Consider the following 19,990-nt stretch of genomic DNA (forward strand, 5'->3'; position numbering starts at 1 on the left):
AGGGGGCATTCAGGAGCCAGAATTGCTCCTGGAATCGTCCGCTGCAATTTTGAAAAGGCTTCACAGAGCACTCAGCAGCAGGGAGCGAGTCTTGTTTAATCAGACTCTGGCTAGGGAGCAAGAGTTTGGCTCAAAAAGGAGAAAGAGGCATATTTTTTCACTGACAGTGCAAATAAAGATCCTTTTATAAGAATTGTCATGCCAGACAAATATGTTTTCTGTAGCTGATATCTGCAGACTCTTTGTATCTGGGGAAAACTGATGCAGAATAATCTGAGGCTGCAATTCCAGGAACATTTCTTCAAAAGCAATACTGGCATTCGGTTTGTGTGGAAATGCTGAGCTAGACTGAGGAACTGTCCAGCTTGGAAAAGGGAAAATTTTTCTCCTTCCAGAATTTTTTCCAGCAGGATCCCTTTTCCATTCGGTTCACCATGAAACAATGCTGTGTAGCTTAACATAATACATCGTAGCAGCACAATACAAATGCTAGAAGCACTGACTTCATTTTCTGTACAGATATTATGAATGTTCAGTCAATACACTGATGCAAATTAATAAAATAAGAGCGCATAGTAATTTTGATTCAATTCACCACCATCTGCTAGTATCAGTAATATCAATATGCTAAGTTATTTGAAATTAATACCCACCATACTCTTGCTATTCCAAGGTTAAAAAAAAAAAAAAAAAAGCATCAAGAGCATCCCTTTTAGCTATTTCTCCACCCTGCTGTTATAAAAACCATCAACGGCAGAATTTCCACAGCTCACTGGAAAATTCCTCTTGGTGCTGAGCTGCCTTTGTTGCTTGAAACCTTTCTGTAATACCTAATTGAATAATAGTTTATTGTGTGTTATGTCATCTTCTTTCTGTCCTACCCTCAAAGGTAATGCAGAAAATGTGAACGGCAATGGACTTTTACCCCCCGCCCCCCCCCCCCCCCCCCCCCCCAAAAAAAATAATCAGCTGGTATGGATACTTTTTGGTTTTAAGGTTACAATGCTTTCAACTAAAAGACATGCATCATCTCTGTAACATGAAGTACTGCAAATGAGGGGGTTATGCTTTGTTTCCTCAGCCTCATGTATAATAAATACCATACTTTGCAGGTAAATTCGAAACTGCATTTTCAAACAAACAGAAGAAATCTATCATTTCTGTATCATTTCTGCATATATTTCCAAGTACTGAAAAATCTAAAGCTTCTGTTTCATTCCTTCCTCATGACAATCGTAGATGCTTGCAATATGCATGTGGAGATCAGGTCAATAAAAGTCTGACTAGTAATGAAAACGCATGGAGAAAACCCTTTCCCCTCTTTGCGGCACATTCTATTTTGTTTGTAACACTCCTTTTTCCCCCAAATCTTTTCCTGCTCTTTCTCTCCACTGTAAGCAAAGTGACTGAATGGACTGGAGGTTTTGGGCAGGATCAGTGCTTCAGCCCAACCCTAGCAATGACAGAAGACTTTCTACAAGGGGTTGGTTCGCTGCCTGGTCTGTACGTGAACGCAGCCCCTGGGTGATTGGGTCCGGTGATTCCAGTTCAAGTGTTAGCAATACGTAAATAGCACACTGCTGTGCCAGCGCATACAGGCATACAGCCACTACTGGCGCTTAGCGTGTGAAGGTCATACCCAAAATGTAGTTTGAGGCGCACAATACCACCACCACCACCACCCGCACCCCTAAAAACAAAAAAAACAAAATCGGCAAGGGGAAATATTTTGAGCCTTTGAATCTCTTGTTGAAAATTCACATCCACAATCCACAATTAACCAAATTCTTAATTTAAGACTCTCAGATTCCTCACTAGTAGCAACTTCTCACATTGCTGCACCAGTATTATTGGTACCACCTCCATTTGCACAGAAAGTTCCTTCTATCCTGGTGAGCAATGACCTGGCTTCAGTTATACACACTTTTACGACATTTCAGCTTGATTACAGCAATATAACATGTCTGGCCCTAAAACCTTTGACAAATGTCTGTGTAATATTACCACGTCTTCAGATCCTGTCCTTTGCTCCCTATGCTCGTTTCCATTACAAAACTAAATTACCTTTAAGACCTCTGTCCTTTCCTTTAGGGGAACCAGTGACCTGTGGCCAGGATATCTGAAAGATCAGTTAAAGCCTATGAATGAAAATCACTGCCAACAGTTCAGTTCTCTGGTGAAGTGGAGTATCTCAAATTACAGTAAAGCTCCTTTGTCTAGAAAGTTACACTTCTTGCAGTCCTGGAACTGAACCGTGAAATAATCTCTCGTTAGTGAAGAGATGTTATGAGCATCGTGGCATTTTGCTCTAAGCACTACGTGTATTTCTTTGACTTTGTTTTCTCTACGAACACAGGGTATTTCCACACTGGGGAATGCCAGATGGGTGAATAGCTAGGGGCTTTGCAAAAACTGAGCATTTCACCCCTACTGGGAAGCATGTAATTTGCTTTCCTAAATTTGCCGTTCTAGCCAACTCAAAGGTAGGCTGATGAAGAGATTTATCCAGTTGCCACCAGCTAGAATGATAGGCAGAATTATTCCACTTCTAAGGAAATAAAAGGACTGTTTGCAGTTCTAGAAAGGATTCAGAAATTGCCACTCTTTGGTAGCTGAGAGGGGAAAGAGTCAAACTGTGAAGTAGTATCTAAACTCATTGCATGCTTATCCCTGCACCTACACAGGCTGAAGTTACAAAGGAAGGAAATAGTAACAGAGCAAAGGAAAAAAGAAAAATAATGACAGATTATAATCCAGTATAATTTCATAAGGTAAGAAAAGACATCTGCTAGTTTGTGAGAGTGTACGCTGGGTCAGAAAGCACAGAACTGGGAGATGTTTGGTAATATTTGTAACCTAACTGTGTGGGATTCTTCCATATTTTTTAAGAAATTGTCTGGCTATTACAAAGCCAGACAATAACTGTGGGGCAGCACATGTGCAAAACTGGCACCGTGTTGGGAGCACGTCCCACACAGGCGATGCTATCGGGGTCAGAGGGGCTTGCCTTCCCCTGTGTGTATGCAGCTGTAAATTATTACAAATCCTGATATCCTTTGTTATCTTACAGTTTAACCCTTACATGGATAATTAAATTAATGTTAACGTTTCAAATCTTGCCCGTGAATTATTTGATCGCTCAGTCCAGATCACCTGCCTGTCTGGCACTCTTTCGTTCCTCCCACAAAACACGCCTGCCATCTTCTGGCCAAGCCACCACGAGTCTAGGGGCTGGAAACGCACTTTGAGGTGTTTGTACTGGACGGGCTTTTCCATCTAAAGCAATCAACCAAGTGAGCAGGTCGAAATTAAATTTTGCTCTGAGAAGTGACGTTTCCCTATCTATCACAGCGTGATTTAGCTTTCAAGCTGTGCAAAAGCTCTCTCGGCTCAAAAGGATTTGCACGACCTTTTGCTTTTATACCTGCAAATATCCCGAGGGTTTCGTCTATTCCAAATCTAAAGGAGACATTCTGCTGAAACGGTCATTATTAAGCTGTCTTTACATTTAAATGGCAAGTTTCAGTGAATGTTATAGGAAACCAATATTGGAATGATGGCTTTCACGAACGTTTATTAAGCACAAAAGTTGCAGTGGAACGTGGGACTAAGCAGAGCTCGTGTGGTATCAGATTCCAATGCAAATATTTGACGTGGCTCTAATCAAAGCCAATGCTAGAGTTTGATATAGCCTGACAAAGCTTCAAGAAATTTGCTAACTAGGAGTAAAACCTTGTTTAGAAGTCAAGCGTTAAGTTCTGAAAACACTTCTTTGCTCCTTAGGATGATTTTCAAAATTAAGCTGAATCTCTTTCTCAAGAATATTAGTTATTTTAGGTACAAGAACTGCTTGAAGTTTCACAGCCTGTTATGCAGGCTCTGGATCGCATGCTCATGAATACTCCTTTTAGTTAAAATCTTGACTAACCCAAAAGGGCAGAATGCTGATTCTTTTTTCCTAGGTTAAAGCCATCCTGTTGGAAAATGAAACCATATCAATATCAAAACATTTCACAAAACAACACTACATTAATAAACTTGAGAGAAAAAGGAGAATAGGCTATGACATTTTCAAAAGAGGACACTGATTTGGATGTTCTTTTCAGTATCAAATGTACACAGTAAATCTTGGTAGTATATGCAAATAATCCACATCTTACATGCATATTGTATATATTACATTATCTGTATTATACATATCAATGCAAATAATATTAAATCTTAAAAAGAAATACTTGAATAGCTCAGATTTTTTATATTTTCAGTGCCTCGGTTTTGAAATATAGAACTGCTTAACAAAAGAGAAATTCTGTGCTCTGTATCACTTGTGGTTAGGAGGGATAGTGTGAGAACTGAAACCACCTACGTAAGCATGTAAAAAAAATCAGTCAGGCTAGTTTCGGCACCCTCCCAGACTTTACTGAGCCGTGTCTCACATCACTGACAGAGACTGCTACTCAGCCCTTCGTGGCACCCTTCTCTCACCCAGCTCAAGCCAAATGAAGGGTTGGGAACCATCCAAGCTCCCTGGATAGGCAGCGAGAGGTTGTCCTCTGCGGCATCTCAGGAGAAGGACTTCACCTATCTAAAGATAAGTGTCTAAGAGTGCCTGTCTCTCTTCAACTGGCTGCTCAGGAAGTCTTCATAGCTGACGTCAAGTAGACTTTTTGATGGCAGTCAGCTCAGAGGAATCCCACCCAAGGCATCTCTAGATGGTGACAAAACCAAAGAGATGAAATGATAAAGCCGAAGAGCTGAAACGCCTTTGAATGAACGTATTTCTCTCTGTTATCAGCAGAGGAAGTGAGGCTGACTGCTCATTCAGCTTCAGCGCTGCAGCTCAGTGCTTAATGTCCGGCCAAAATCTGCTGAATATTAGTCTGCATCAAACCCATCAAGTTTGTGATCAGTTATACGAAGGTCTGGATTTCCCTGGGAGAGGAGAGGCTAGACAGGTCATAGCTCTGTCCCATGATACTACAAATCACTTGGGCTCTACTGATGTGAGACAAAACCGTGCTACTCTTCTTCCCACCGCCTCACCAAGATGGTAGCTACATGCAGTCCAAATTACACTAATCCCTCTAGCCCAGCCTCACGCATGGCTAACATCCAGAACTCTTTTTGCTGACCAGAGGCAATGTTTTACAAACACGTTGCTGAAGACTCATAGCTCCATGGGAGCCGTGTTAGGATTTCCTCTGCCAGGGAGAAGCTTCCAAGGCCATGTTTTCTGCCATGGCAGGTCTAGTTTCCGAAACAACTCTGATTCTCTCCACATTTGTCTCTCATGAATGGCCTGTAAACAAATATCTCCCAGATTAGCTCTTCTGAAGGCTGAAATCATCTTGAGATGCATCATTTTATCTGAAGACAGGAAATGATTCTTTCCAGTGCGCTTCATTAATCAAAAAACCTGTTTCGATATGGAGCAGCTTTCAATCGTTTTTAACTACTTTTATATTAGCTAACTGGTGCTAACTTGACATGGTCTCACTGTTGACCAGCCGTACAGTTCCGTCAACCGTTTTCAGTTATCAGGAACTAGCTAAATTTAGTAGACCACAGATTAGCAAATGGCTCCTGCTTGGCACTGTGCGTGCAAAGGGCAGGGGAACTATGGGCAGGGTTGCTATGACTTCAGAAAAGAGAGCATTTTCACTATAATTTTTTTCTGCTAAGGCTTTGTTCTGGTCATGGGGTTCAGGGAGAGTGGCAATCAGAGTGTGAACCTCAAGGCTGCTCGGTAACATTCAATATAGTCTTGTTGAGAAGTGGAGGAAAGCCCTGGCAGATGAGCCTCAGCCATTTATGGCAGAAAGATTAATGTTCCCATAGCTGGGATTTTCTCTAAAAGTGAGGATTTTTCAAGAAGATTGCATTTTCTGCTGTGGTACATCTGGTGTTCAGTATAATTCTGATTTTCTCCACTTTTCTCTTTCACAAAACAAGTAGTATGAACAGTAAAATGAATGCCAGCCCCAAGGTTGAAGGAACCTGTCTTGACATTTGCTATTTCACTCTGTAATTTGGGGGTCCTACAAGTACATCCCAGATGTTGATGAATATCTGAGAGAATCAATTCTACAAGGCCTTGTTTTGTGTACATTTAATTAGAATACCCAGATCTTGCCTTTCAGCTGTGTGTATGTAACACCCACTGCATGCATCACCTTTTAAGTAGGAAAAAAAAAAAAGTGTAATGTCTAATTATTTTTGTTAGCTATGAAAAACAATGTATAGAGCAAGTTTCTATGTGTATAGCTACAATTTAATTTGCGTTTTCAGAAGGAAAATTTTCATTAATGAGGTTAAAAGTTAACATTATATCTGCATTTTATGTATTACATTTACGACTGTATAACACAAAACATGGCTGAGGTCAGAGAAGCTACTATTATAGCAGCATTTGCTCTTACACGTGCTCCACACAAAATATCAGGGTCATTTCTATTTCTCTCTCTCAGTCAGGCAAACTGTTTCTGAACTTTTTTTTCTTTTGAAAAAATACAGCTGCACTGGCCATCAGGCTCTTCCAGCTTCCTACCTGTTTTAGGAAAGATGCGTTTTTCTGTGAACAAATGGATGTTGAGCTATCAAGAAGTAATAGCCCAGAACATACACAGAAAAGAAACAAATCTTAAAAACCATAAACATATTGAACACCAATTCCTAGGACAAATTTCCAGTACCTGCTCTGAGATACTCTAAATATATCTTACTACTTTAACATTCTAGAGCTATTTTCACTGAATATGTAATTTGTAGCAAAGCATGTTGTTCTTTCTGCCATGGATTAATAACAGGACCGGGGAGGAGGGAGGACAGGTTTAGGGGAAAGTGTTAAGAAAAGGTGTGATACCCAACCAGCAAGCACACAGTACTGCCTGTCTAGTCAGATGCACTCAAAAAAATGAAGCATCATCACGACAGAAAAAGGGATACTTGGTGGTAACAGAAAAATTGAACAATACCCATTCATTCTTTTTGCTTGCTTTGTTAACTCTTTAAATCGGGCCTGCAATACACAGTTAGCAGCTCTGGAAAAGGCAAACCTCAGCAGCAGAAGCCACAATGTCGAGGAGGGAAGGGGGAGAGTTATGGGAAAAAAAAAAAAATAAAACAAAACACTTTTTCCATGTAGTGCTTGGAAAACAAACCAAAACTAGGGGAGGTGAAAGATCAGGGAGGAGCTGTCTTAAGCAGTGCCCTTCCTAAAGGCCCCACACCGAGAACCGGAGCCAAAAAGGGCAAAGGTAAGCGACGCCCTGAGCGCGGTACCTCCCTGCGGGAGCTGGGCAGAGCTGGCTTGCAAGCAGGCAGTGATGCCCACGGCGAGGAAGGAGGCTGGAGGCAGGCACTGCATCTCTCCCGTAGCCAGACGGACACCGGGAAGGCGGCTGCAGGCTTTGGATTCCACATCTCCTGCTTTTCCTGTCGCCTGGCGAAGTGTGCTGGTCACGGATAGGAAACGAGACAGGGCAGCGAGCGGCTGGCACACGGCGGTGAGCAGCACAGATAGAAACTATTCTTGGGTAAGACACCAGTGCCTTTAATAATAATGTTCATAAACAGTCATGGGAGTGTAAATCTTCTAAATTAAACCATAATTACGTTAGTGTTCAAACATTTCACAAGCACCACGCCAAAAGTACCACGTACACAAGTCTGTACTGAACGGCAGAACAAGTGCAGGGTTAGGAAAGTCCCAGTATCTCTCCGAATTAGCTGGTAATTTGTTGTCATTAGTAGCACACGTACTTAGGCAGCCATACACGGCATTCACGCAGGCAGAACTGATGATATAAGCTGTCCTCTGCAGGAGGCGCAGAGCAGCTTCATCCAGGCACGGCTGGGGGTCGCCCACCTGCAGAATTCACCAATGCTTATGTTAATAAAACGTACTTGGCTTTATTAAAAAAATGCTTGGCTTTTTTTAAAAGGGGCAGGCACATTAGTTGCTCATGCTAGAATATCATCCTGGGACAAGAAAACATAGTTATCCACTCAAGTTCCTTTCGTGATCCTTGTTTTTTGTTTCAGTCCACGCTGTATACACCCTTGCTGATTTTAATTCTTACGACAAAAGGAAAGATAAGCTGTAGAGAGCTTTATTCTTCTATAAGAAATATAAAATCAAACCATATAATTCATTTCAAAAGATATTTGGGAAGGAGAAATTAAATTTGAAATAGCTAATGGATTGTTATATTCATTGCAAACTAAAACTTCTCATTTCTGACAGGCACGTTTTGAACTGTTTTTCTTACCAGCCAACTGTTTTAATTCTTACAAAATCTATTGTATCAGGCTAAATTTATATAAAGTACTTCAAGGCAAAGATGCTGTTTTTACAGTTTCCAGGATCTTGTAGTTAGAAACCAAAATGGTACTCTGAAGCTTCCTTGTATTTTTATTCTTTTTCCTTTAAAAAAAGTGATTTTTGCAAGACCATGTGATTTTGTAATATCTGGAGTAAACATTGCTTTTAATCCAGCAAAGTCTTTGGTTTGAAGGGCTCATGAGATCACTCAAGCAAAAGGAGTTTTGCCAAACAATGGTTGGCAAAATGTGGCCATCTTAAATGGGCACAGACCCTAACCACAGCCTCGGCAGACTGGTTGAAAAAGTACGCTGTTCTAGCATTTCGTAGGGCACTAAAAATTGTTCCATGCACAGTTATCTCAGCCCACGGTATTAAAACTGCAGCGAGGCTGCAGTTGGTGACTGTTGTCCGTACAGTTCCTCTTATTCTAAAAATCTCAGCCTGAAATTTTTGAAGAGCTTTTGAAAAATTATATCAGTTTTGACCACTCTGTCACAAAAAAAAAAAAAATAAAATCAAAATTAATTTTCAAATGACAGAATAAAACCCCAACCTTTTACTATATGCTTGTATAGAACATTGAGAAATTCCAATGTCATGTAGTTGTCATTGAAATAAATTGATCAAGGACTTTCTGACTTGTTGCCTGATATAGGAGGTGTATTAACTTATTCAGAAAGTGTTTGCTAGTGTTAAGGTCTTATGTATTACCAATCATATCCCTAGGGCATGTTCTTTTGTGCTGCCCTGACATGGGGCGTAGGCATGTAGGCTTGACACTTTCACCAAGTCAGGTATACACTGACACATGGAACAAGCTTCACCTTGGACTTCAGGATTATGTGCCCCTGACAATTAATCCATATAGACAAATAAAGGAATTTTATGCTTAATTGGTATGTTAACTTATGGACAAGAAATTGCAGAAGACCCCAACCCATAAAAGTGTGTCTAGAAGTTATTAATATGAATTTATATAGAAGAGGATTTACCCCCCAAATTTGCATTTAAAAAGAAGTTGAGACTTAACCCTAGAAATAATATGACAAATTTTCCTGAATTTGTATATGCAGCTGAAGAGAATTCAGTAGTTATGGCTGTGTCACAATGTTGAATTTGGTGTATTATTCCATATTTGAAAGTTTCAGCAGTGCAAACTGTAAAATTACAAGTATCCAGTAGGTGTCATCTTCATACATACCACGTGTACCATAATCAATATATATATATATATATATATATACATATAATTTAACTAAGATTAACAGTAGGAGTCTTAAACACTGGAAGAAGTTTTCTGAAACATATGTGTAAAAATTGACGAATTTGACCTGATACACTTTGGTAACACTATGATTTCTGGAACTGTCACGTACAAATAATTTACACATATCCATGATAGTACTTACATGCCTAAATAACACCCGTAAAATATGACTGTAAACGTACATATTTAAACCTGAAAATCCATTTAATGGATTCCATTTAATTGATATGTCCTTAAAGCAATGTAAATATGTGCTATAACATTGCCTCTGATCCTGTATTGCAAAAATAGATTTAAGATCTTGACTTATGAGGACATTAAATGAAATTGGAAGGGCCTCAAGAAGGCATGGAACTCTGTTTCCATAAACGGTGTTTTAAGCTGTTGATTTCTTGAAATTCCACCTCATATAAAGAAATATTTTTGTATGAATTATTGAGAATTATCAAGTACACAGATCTGTTTGATTTACATTGTTTTTCATTACAAATGAAATACTTTTATTTACAGTTAGCCGCTCAGTAGCAGTTCGTTTAGCAGCTGGGGTAAAGACTCAGGAAAGTCTGAATCACTTTGATCCGGCCATCTGCAAATGTGAGTAAAATAAACAATTTTCACATTTTAAACCCTAACCTCTAACTATTATTTGGCACGAGGGCGGTTACTGGGTCAGAGTTATGCCTTCCACCATGTGATTAAAAAATGCACTTTGCCCATGTACACGGGTTTTGTAACGCAATCCTTTAGCAATCTGGCAACTTTTCTGGTTTTGCTAGTGCAGGGCATGGCTTAGGAAAGTTCATATGCAACTCTCTTGGGCCCGGTCCAACATCCTTTGAAAATAATAGAAAGGGCTTAAGCCGTGAGCTGGGCAGGCGTGTGGCAGGGCCGAGCTGTGACAGGTGAAGCCAGAGGCAGGCGTTTGCAGATGTCACCGCGTGGCAGAGGCCAAAAGGCACGGAGGGTGACCTCAGCGGGGCCTGCGAACTGCTTTTAATTGGCACGGGCAGTGCGCTGGAAAATGCCCCTGTTTCGGGTGGACTAACGTTGATTACATATTTGCATTTTTTGTTTGTTTCTCCACGCCAAGGCAGCTTGACATTTCCACGAGTCAGGTAGTCCGAACGCGTGGGGCACCTGTGAAGATGTGAGAGGAAGGAAACGTGATTTCAGAGGAAAACCTTTTTAATTTTTTCTCTTTTCCATATGATCTAGACCTACGGTCACGCATCCAGGAAGGCAGGTCTTTCGCATCACACATGAAAAAAAAAAAAAAAAAAAAAAGACAAACCAACAACAGGAAATTCTGCCTAACCCGTCCCTAATTAAAAGATCATCGCCCCGCCACGCTGCGTGACTCACTGAGAAGCCAGGAAGCGCTTACGGTGGCGAAGGCGGCCCAGGGGTGCCAGGGCAGGCCCGGGGTGGCAGTGGGGACCTGGGGGGGCCGTGATGGGACCCCCGGGGCCATGATGGGACCCCCGGGGTCATACTGGGACCCCCATCCCTCAGCGGTGTTGTGGGACAAGCCAGGCCTGCGTATAATAAAAATATAATATGAAATAAGCGCTTTTATTTGTATTTGTCACGGCGTAGTGCTTTCAGGCTTTAAGGAACACATCCTTACTCACGTCTGATGTGAGCCCACGCGGCTCTTTTTATTATTTTATTGATTTTTAACAAACTGTCAGCGCAGCGAGAGGGGAAGGCGAAGCCTCCGGGGGCCCGGCAGCCCACACCCGGCGTTACCTCAGGGGCAGGGGCAGGGGCTGGGCTCCCCCCATGGCCGCAGGGGAGCAGCGGGGGGCGGCGGGGGCCGCTCCCTCAGCGGGCCGGGGGCCGGGGGCCGGCAGCGGCGCCCGAGGCGGAGGCGGCGGCGGCGGCGGCGGGGGCGGAGCGGCGCCCTGTGACGGCCCCGCGGCCCCTCCCCGAGGCCCGGCCGGGGCCGGTAACGCTGAGGGAGCGCAGAGGGAACATGGATGCGGCGGCGGCGCGGCGGGGGGCCGGGCCAGGCCGGGGGCGGCGGCGGCGGCAGCGTGGTGGTAGCGACCCCGCCGGCCTCGTTCCCTCGCAGCCTTCTCTCCGCTTTTTTTTTTTTTTTTTTTAATTTAATTTTTTTTTTTTTTGGAGGGGAGTGGGGGATATGGCGGCCCCGGGCCCTCCGCAGCTCGCTTGGCTGCGGCTGGGCCCGCGGCTGCGTGCCGGGCTGGAGGTCGCGCTGCGGGTGCCCAGCTTGTTCCTCATCGACGCCATCTTCAACTCGGCCCCGCTGCCGGGGGGCTCCGTGTGCGCCGCGCTCCTGGCCGTGCTGCTGCGGCTGCTGGGTGAGACGGACACCTCCCCTGCCTCCAGGGGCTGCCCCCCGCACCCCGCCGCCCTGTCGCCGGGCCGGGCAACGAGGGGGACGGAGGGGACCCGGGGGGGGGGACGCCCCCAGCCCCCGCTGCCTCCCTCCACCCGCCGGGCCCCGGCCTCCCCCCCCCACCCCCCGGCTGCCGCCGGCCTTGTTTACAGCCGCACGCTGCCGCCCTGCCTGCCACCCCTGTCCCTTTTGTCGCCTCTCCCCTGCCCCCTGTCCCCGTCTGGCTGGCTCCTTGCTGCGGCCCCGGGCTCTCGCCCCTCCTGAGGCGTTGCTGCGGGGGAATCGCCTCCTTCCCCTTCCCTCCCGCGGGCCGGAGCGCCTCCCTGGTGTCGTCCGGGATCTGCCTTCCTTCTGCTGTGTCCCCAAGGATGTATTTTCCTCCCTGCCCCTCCTGCTGTCCTCCAGGATCTGTCTTCCTCCCTTGCCCCTCCTGGTGGCTTCCAGCCCTGCTTCCACCCCGCTCCCCTGTCTGCTGGTGGGTGTCCCCAGCTGGCGGGCACTGAGGGGCTCCCTGCGCTTCTTCCTCCTCCTCCTCCTCCTCCTTCCCCAGAGCGAGCCGACCCCTAGGAGCCTCCCAAACCCGCAAATGCTGTTAGGGGGGTGCTGGGGGTGTTTGGGGTGCTGGGGTGGGGTACGAGGAGGCGTCGTGGGGCCGCTGCCGGGTGGCGGTCGGCGTGGCCTGGAGGTTTCGGCAGCCCGCGGGGAGGGCCTGGGGATTCTGACAGCGCGCCTCGGCAGCGGCCTGCCCAACTGAAATACCCCGCTCAATCCCGCGTTTTAGGAACCACGGTTCAGAAGTACCTGATAGCCGGTTCCCAAACAACAACAAAAAGTGCTCGAGAGGTCTCGTGAAACTTCGGATAGTTCACTATTAAGTTATTTCTTTTCTGAGATGAAGGTTAAGTGGCTGTTACACCTATGCGATACTGTTTTCAGTATGGCGTGTAATGCTAAGGGAGGTTCTCTGGGTGCCCTGCGTGAGGTTGGCGCTTCGTTCTGCCCACGGCTGTATGGGTGACACCGAATTACGTTGGAGCTGGGAATCCTGTGACAGGAAGGAGACTCCGAAGTACAGCTGGAGGTTTTGCAGGCCTGCTACGTGTTGACTTTGTGTGGTTTTGATGTTTGTGTTAGGGAAAAAAAAATATGACCAAGGACACGGGTGGTACACCTGTTAGGGGAGGAAACTCGGGAGAGGTTAAAAGGAAAGATAAACAGCGAGAAGTGTTGTGGTGACAGTACTGCACCAGTTGAAGAGAGGAGGGCAAAAGGGGTCATCGGTTGCAGGACAGCAGGTAAGAGGAGAGCAAAGGAAATGAGAAACACAAAGCAGGTGCTGTGATCGGGCTGCTTCCCTGCAGCACCTGGGGAAGCTGCTGTGGCCAGCGGCAAGTCCTGGGACGTCCTGCCCTGCCTTGCTGCTGGTCCTGAGGGCTTTGGGACGGGCAGGAGGGGTTCTCCTTCCCTGTTGCCCATCTTCTGGACCTTTTGTTCCGCCCTTCTGTAACTGCTAAGAGTGCTTCTCGTTGAGAAAAGGTTCCTTTTTAAGGGAAAATGGCACTGCTGCGCCTCACCAAAACAACTTGAGGAGCCCTTCACTGTATGATCGAGATGCTGTAGGAAGTGCCTTGAACTTAATCCAATGTAAATGAGGATGGTGGATATGTTGTCGGATGATCTCTCTTAAGAGTGTGGTAATGGGATTGAATTATGAAGGAGCTCTTCAGGACTGTGTTTATATCATCGCTTTTCTGGAAGGGTTTTGGGGAAGGAGTGGGTGATCCCGCCCCTGACTCCTGTGCGAGAGCTTTGGGAACAGTTTATGTAAGAGACTGATCTTGTACTTTGAGACAAGTGGTCTGTGGTTCTTGGCTTTCCAAAAATTAAAAATGTAACCACTTAAAGACGATGTTAAAGACCTTCCATGTTGTTCAGGCAATGGAGTGCTTACACGTCTATTTTTTTTAATCTTCCTCTGAATTTAAGGATTACAGGGTTGGGGTTTTGTTGTTAGGGTAAGCTGAAATATTTGTCTTGGGTCCTTCTGTATTTAAATACAGGGGAAGTCGCCCCTTTTAGTTACTATTTGCTGGCATTGGAAGACTGATCTAAGCTTTTCTCATAGCACAGTACTGCTTAGGATAGGGTGAATGCACAACCCCCCCTCTGGGTGCAAAGACTTCACCTCTGGAGAGATTTGGTAGTTTTCAGGAGTGCTGTGAACAGCTCGGAAATAACTCCGGGAGTACAGTTTACTTCACAAAGGCTAAGTGGAGTTCTGAATGGTTTTAAAAGCGTTTCGTTGCAGGAATCCTCCGCTCGGTTCCTCCACCGCTTACTGTCCGTACCCGTGCCGTGGGTTACACGCGCTGTGGGGCCGCGTTCTGAAGCCTTGGTGCAGCTTGTCTCTGTTCACCTCGCTCTGTCTCCAGCCCGATGTTCGTACGCGTTTCCGTTACAGGAGCCCGAAAAGGATTCCTTCAGAAAGCAGTCTGTCCCCAGGGAGGGCACGGGTTTCAGGGAGGGTTACAATAATACTGGAGTCCGTAGAGAGATGCGGGCTGTAGAGAGATGGCTGGGGCTAAGGGAAAAACAATTTGGCAGTCCCGCGTGATTAAAGTACTGACGTGCACGGGTAATTGAGCCCTGCGTCTGGCTGGAAGTGGCGTTTGAGGTAGTGTGCTGCTGCAAAGGTATTGACAAACTGCAGGAGCGCGAGGAGAAAATAGAGAGGGATTCGTGGTAGTGCAAGAAATGATTTTAAAAGTAAATGCCGTGCTTGGAGGCCGTACTAGACAGGTAGCTGGTGGCGGGGTGGCACGGCTAGGGGCAGTACCGGTGCTCGGAAGTAAAGCAGCAGCACCTGGGGGAGCATGAGACAGACCTTACCGAGGAGGAACAGCAGCACTTAGGCACGGGAGAGGGGCAGCAGGACGTCTTGGCACCGGGACGCACTGTGCCCTGTAAGCAGGGAGCACCGTGCTCACCTCCCCTGCCAGTGCTGGAGGTCCCTGTGGGGCTGGCTCTCCTGCACGTGGCGACAGGGAAATGTTTTGTTTTTTTTTGCCAGGCCCTCTTCAGAGGAACCTGTGGGTGTAGCTTTTCCCTCTCCTGACTCACTGCAGCAGGGTTTCAGGGATGTGCCTGGCATGTGGAAGGTCAGTGTTTTTAAGGGGACCTGTGGTATCTAAGTACCGCAAGGAAGAAAAATGGATTTAATTAATGGGCATGATTCAGAGAAACCTTGTTAGGTTCAGAGAAGCCTTGTTAGTATGAAAGTCCCCTTGGCTTCAGGGATCAGAATTCGACACCTGACAACGTTGTTAGAGTTGTTTGAGTCTTTTCTGTGGCTCAAAGAAAGGATACGAACTTGTCGGCACTGTCGGCTTTCCCGTAGGCGTTTATTATCGAATGCACGGAAAGGCAATGAAATTTTCAAGCTGATTTCATGGAAATGTTGTGTGCAATGAGTTTCAGCTTTTCCTGGGAGAACTGAGCACGAGGCGTTTCCTGCACACTGACCAAGTTTCTCCTCCATCACCTTCCCAAGGTTAATGATTAGTTAAGGCGCATGTTTTTACATAAGCCAGTGCTGCTCGCAAGGAGTACTGTTAAGCTGCATTAGTAACTTTTTTGGGCGGGATAGTCTACCTTTTGGTGTCGTTTCATATTCACATTCTCCCTTTTTATTCAGTCGCTCATCTTTTTTTGGACAAGAGCAGCTGGCAGCACCACTGGCGGAACCAAGTACTGCTTCTTAGCAATATTTCTTATTCCCGTGATCGAAATACCAAGGCTTAGCATATTTCTTTGTTTAAAGAGTTGATTCTGGAGGATTTGAAACAATCCAAAATACCTTTTTCAGAAGAGGCTGATCCTATCCTTCAGTAAAAAGCTACTGAAATCCCAAGTAATGCTCTTTATAACAGGGATGGAAAGCGGCTTCTGATGAAATACAAGCTGTGGAGAGCAAAAGTGGAGTTTGGAGAGGAGAGCAGTTACAGACAGGCGGCTGGTGAGGCACCTGAAACAGGCGGTGTGCTTCCTGAAGAAAAATGTGTTCAAGGATGTACTGCAGGAGGGCTACGGGAAGGCCCCTGCCTGTGGCTGGCGTGTTGGTGGAGGTCATGAGTTGTGCTACAGGAGGAGCGGGCTGCAAGGGCATAAATGCGGTACGAAGGTACTGCAGACACCGTGATACGGTTTCTCATAGGAGGATACAGGCTCCCTGTCACGGGCACGATGTGCTCGCGGTTGGTATGAGGGAAGGGTTAGCAAACAGGAATTTCAAGATCCGAATCTGATCTGTAATAAATAAGACACAAGTTCGCAGTGGTACCGCCGAAGAAACCATGGGCACAGTTTGGAACTGCCTACAGAAATGTGATGCACTGGGAGGTCTTTTCCATGAAACTTGTGTTTCGGGATACCTTATCAGAAATGAAAACACATGGAGGAGAATTGGAAGAGTGCCCCCCTGCCCAGGAAGCTGCAGCAATTTTCCAGTGTTTTAACAACTGTGGTTTAAAAAAAAAAAATAAATCTAAAAGGCCGTGGGGTTCAATTAAAATATTTTAACAGCCTTATGCCCTCTGTACTGCCACAGTGGCTTTATATCAGTAAGCTAAACCTAAGAAAAACTGCCTGCTACCCCAGCAGTGAGGTCTGTTGAACTTCAGATCGCCTGAAGCAAACCTGCTTTCCTTTCCCCAGTCTTCAGTGTTGTGCATCGTGACAGTTTCCCCGCACGCTCAAATTGCTGTCACTGATAGCAGTCATAAAGTTATTAAATAGGAAGCCTTAAAATCCATGCAGTTACACAGCAAAACAACAAAAAAAGCCTCCATGCATTAGAACACAAGTAGTAATAATGTACGTTAGAAAGGTACATTCCAATTTCATAAGTAACTTTCTGTAGAGTTAGTTAATGCTGTGAGCTGCGTGCAGTTTTTCTTAACATCAACTCCAAAAAAAAAAAAAATTACTGTTCATTTCGATTATAGGCGGAGGGATGGGGGACTTGACAAAAGCTTGGCTTTTCAGAGCACCTCGTTCTGTGGGGCTGACTTCCAAGCCGTGGCAGCGATGTCCGAAAGCCGCTAACCTCTCGGTGGCCCGCCTCCCTCGTTCCCTGGCAGCGTCCTGCCGTCCTCGGGGAGAGTTGGGCTGAGCGGTTTTGCAGAGCATCGTCAGCACTTAGACTGGCGCGGGCATCTGTGGCTGAGCGCCTTGTTCAGGTGAAGTGGGGGGGACGTAATATGGGGATAAATGAGTCAAGATCACTGAATTTACATACAAAGCTGGTGCCGTAGCTGGTAACTGTCTGCTTTTAGAGCTTAGCTGCCCTTAGATTTCAAGGCTGATTGGGAAGGATCTTTGAGGACTTGGAAGCTGTCCCTGTGCTCGGTCTGAAGCTGCAGACAGACCTAGTAATAGAGGTGACGTATGCCTCCAGTGGTTTGCGTTGCGGCCGCAGTGCGCAGACGTATTAAGTGCAGATGAAGTGGTTCTCTTGTACCGCTCTGACAGTAGCACCATGGGTAGCGTGAAGTCATGGGCACCTACATGGAAAGCAGTAATGGAAGTAAACATTTCTCTGAAGCTAATACGCGAAATCTGTCGTTCACTTTCTGCTGAGAACTAAATGATTTCCATCTGTTTTCAGGTGTCTTTGTATCCAGTGTTGTTCTGGTGTTACAACAGCGAGCACTTTTCAAGTTCTACATGATCGCCTCGGCGTTTCTGCTGGCTGCAACTTCAGTGTTGGTGAATTACTACGCTTCTTTGCACATAAACTTCTACAGTGCCTACTACACAGCAGCTTTCGGAATTCAGTTCTTCCCTCACAAAGGACCCTCGCTATGGATGGCGCTTTCCATCCTCCAGCTGACCTTTGGAATCGGATACGTTACGTTGCTGAACGTGCAGTCCATATACTCTCAGCTCATCATCCTGGACATACTGATTCCTGTAATCGGCTTGGTTGTGGAACTACCTTTGAGTGTCCGACAGATGCTGGTTTTTATTTCAGGCCTCGTGCTGACACTGAACACCACGGCCATTCTAGTTACAAAAATTAAATGGTTCTATTACTCTGTGCGGTATGTTTACCTGCTGGTGAGGCACATGTACCGCATTTATGGATTACAGCTACTGATGGAGGATACGTGGAAGAGGATTCGCTTCCCGGCTGTACTGCGGGTCTTCTGGCTGACGAGACTTACGGCACAGGCTGTGGTGCTGACGTACGTTGTAAAGATGGCTGAAACCAACACAGAAGACAAATTCTTGATATCGTGGGATAATTGCTGGGAACTGATTTGCAGCCTGATAATTAGTGGGTGTGATTCTACCTTAACTGTGTTAGGCATGAGTGCCGTCATCTCCTCCATAGCGCATTATTTGGGACTCGGCATCTTGGCCTTCATCGGGTCAACCGATGAAGATGACAAAAGGCTTGGTTTTGTAGCACCTGTTTTGTTTTTCATTTTGGCCCTGCAGACTGGCTTGAGCGGCCTGAAACCAGAGGAGAGACTGGTTCGCTTGAGTCGAAACATGTGCCTTTTGCTGACCGCAGTCCTGCATTTCATCCACGGAATGACAGACCCCGTGCTGATGTCTCTCAGTGCCTCCCACGTGTCGTCGTTCCGCAGACACTTCCCCGTGCTGTTTGTTTCAGCTTGCCTTTTCGTCCTGCCAGTTCTGCTCAGCTACGTCCTCTGGCACCACTATGCACTGAACACGTGGCTTTTCGCGGTTACGGCGTTCTGCGTAGAGCTTTGCCTAAAAGTAATCGTTTCTATCACTGTTTATATATTGTTTATGATTGATGGCTACTATAATGTGCTGTGGGAGAAACTTGATGATTATGTCTATTATGTTCGTTCAACGGGCAATATTATTGAGTTTATATTTGGAGTGATGATGTTTGGGAACGGAGCTTACACGATGATCTTTGAGTCGGGAAGTAAGATCCGCGCTTGCATGATGTGTCTGCACGCGTACTTCAACATCTACTTACAAGCAAAGAACGGCTGGAAGACTTTTATAAACCGCAGGACTGCTGTTAAGAAAATCAACTCCCTTCCAGAGGTAAAAGGGAGCCGGCTACGTGAGATAGACGACGTATGTGCAATCTGCTACCACGAGTTCACCACCTCTGCTCGCATTACTCCCTGCAACCATTACTTTCACGCACTTTGTCTTCGGAAGTGGCTGTACATTCAGGACACATGCCCCATGTGCCATCAGAAGGTGTATATTGAGGATAAGGAAAACGCCAATGTCTCTAACAACAGTGGATTTGTGGCACCCAATGAAGGTCCTGTAGAAGCTGCGGAAGAAGCTGCTGATGCTGAAAATGAATTAAATGAAGATAATGACAGTTCAGAGAGTGACGATGACGACGACGATGACTGTGTGGAACAGCACTTGAATGAGACTCTTAATGCTAACTCTAACTCTGGGTGATTGAGAAGTCCTTTCCTAAGCTGTGAGGTATTTGTTTAAATTGACTTCAACAGATTAAAAGTATCACTTTGTAGTTGTTATACCTAAGCACAACAGCAGTATCTTGATGTTGAGTCTGTGAATGGTGGTTGTTTACTGTGGTGTGTGCTACTGTAAATATACCTCTAACTTGCTGGTCTCTTTCATGACCACCTTAAATTATGTACATTATTGTACATGGAATAAAATGTTTTCATGTTTTTAAGATGGTTGGAAAAACACTCTTTAATTGGTGTAGTGAGAATGCTGTGCCAAAGACTGTATACCAGTAATCCCTGATCAATGAGTTCTGGATGTAAAGGAAAAATAGTGGCGAAAGCAGACTGTTCGACAGCTCAAATCAGAAATGAAAAGCCTGAACCAAAGTAGCTTTACTTACAAATTCAGTATTAGCAGAGCTTTATTGCTTAAAAACTAGTGAGTTGTATTTAAAAAATAAAAATAAAAAAATAGGCTGGTAGACTTAATGCTACAGCATTTGTGTATGCGGAACAAAAACATGAAACTGTTAAGCTTTGGGGTAAAG

The 19,990-nt window shown here is 45.4% G+C and overlaps 1 protein-coding gene across 1 annotated transcript; it reads left to right on the top strand.

Annotated features, from left to right (window-relative positions):
* Positions 1-11,533: 11,533 nt before the first annotated feature.
* Positions 11,534-19,671, top strand: RNF139 (ring finger protein 139). The gene is made up of 2 exons (XM_066990732.1): positions 11,534-11,917; positions 17,621-19,671. Exons 1-2 carry the CDS (start codon positions 11,737-11,739, stop codon positions 19,423-19,425), a joined length of 1,986 nt encoding a protein of 661 aa, XP_066846833.1. The 5' UTR covers positions 11,534-11,736; the 3' UTR covers positions 19,426-19,671.
* The last annotated feature ends 319 nt before the right edge of the window (positions 19,672-19,990 follow it).

This window comes from Anser cygnoides, chromosome 2, assembly GCF_040182565.1.
Source record: "Anser cygnoides isolate HZ-2024a breed goose chromosome 2, Taihu_goose_T2T_genome, whole genome shotgun sequence".
Taxonomy (NCBI): Eukaryota; Metazoa; Chordata; class Aves; order Anseriformes; family Anatidae; genus Anser; species Anser cygnoides.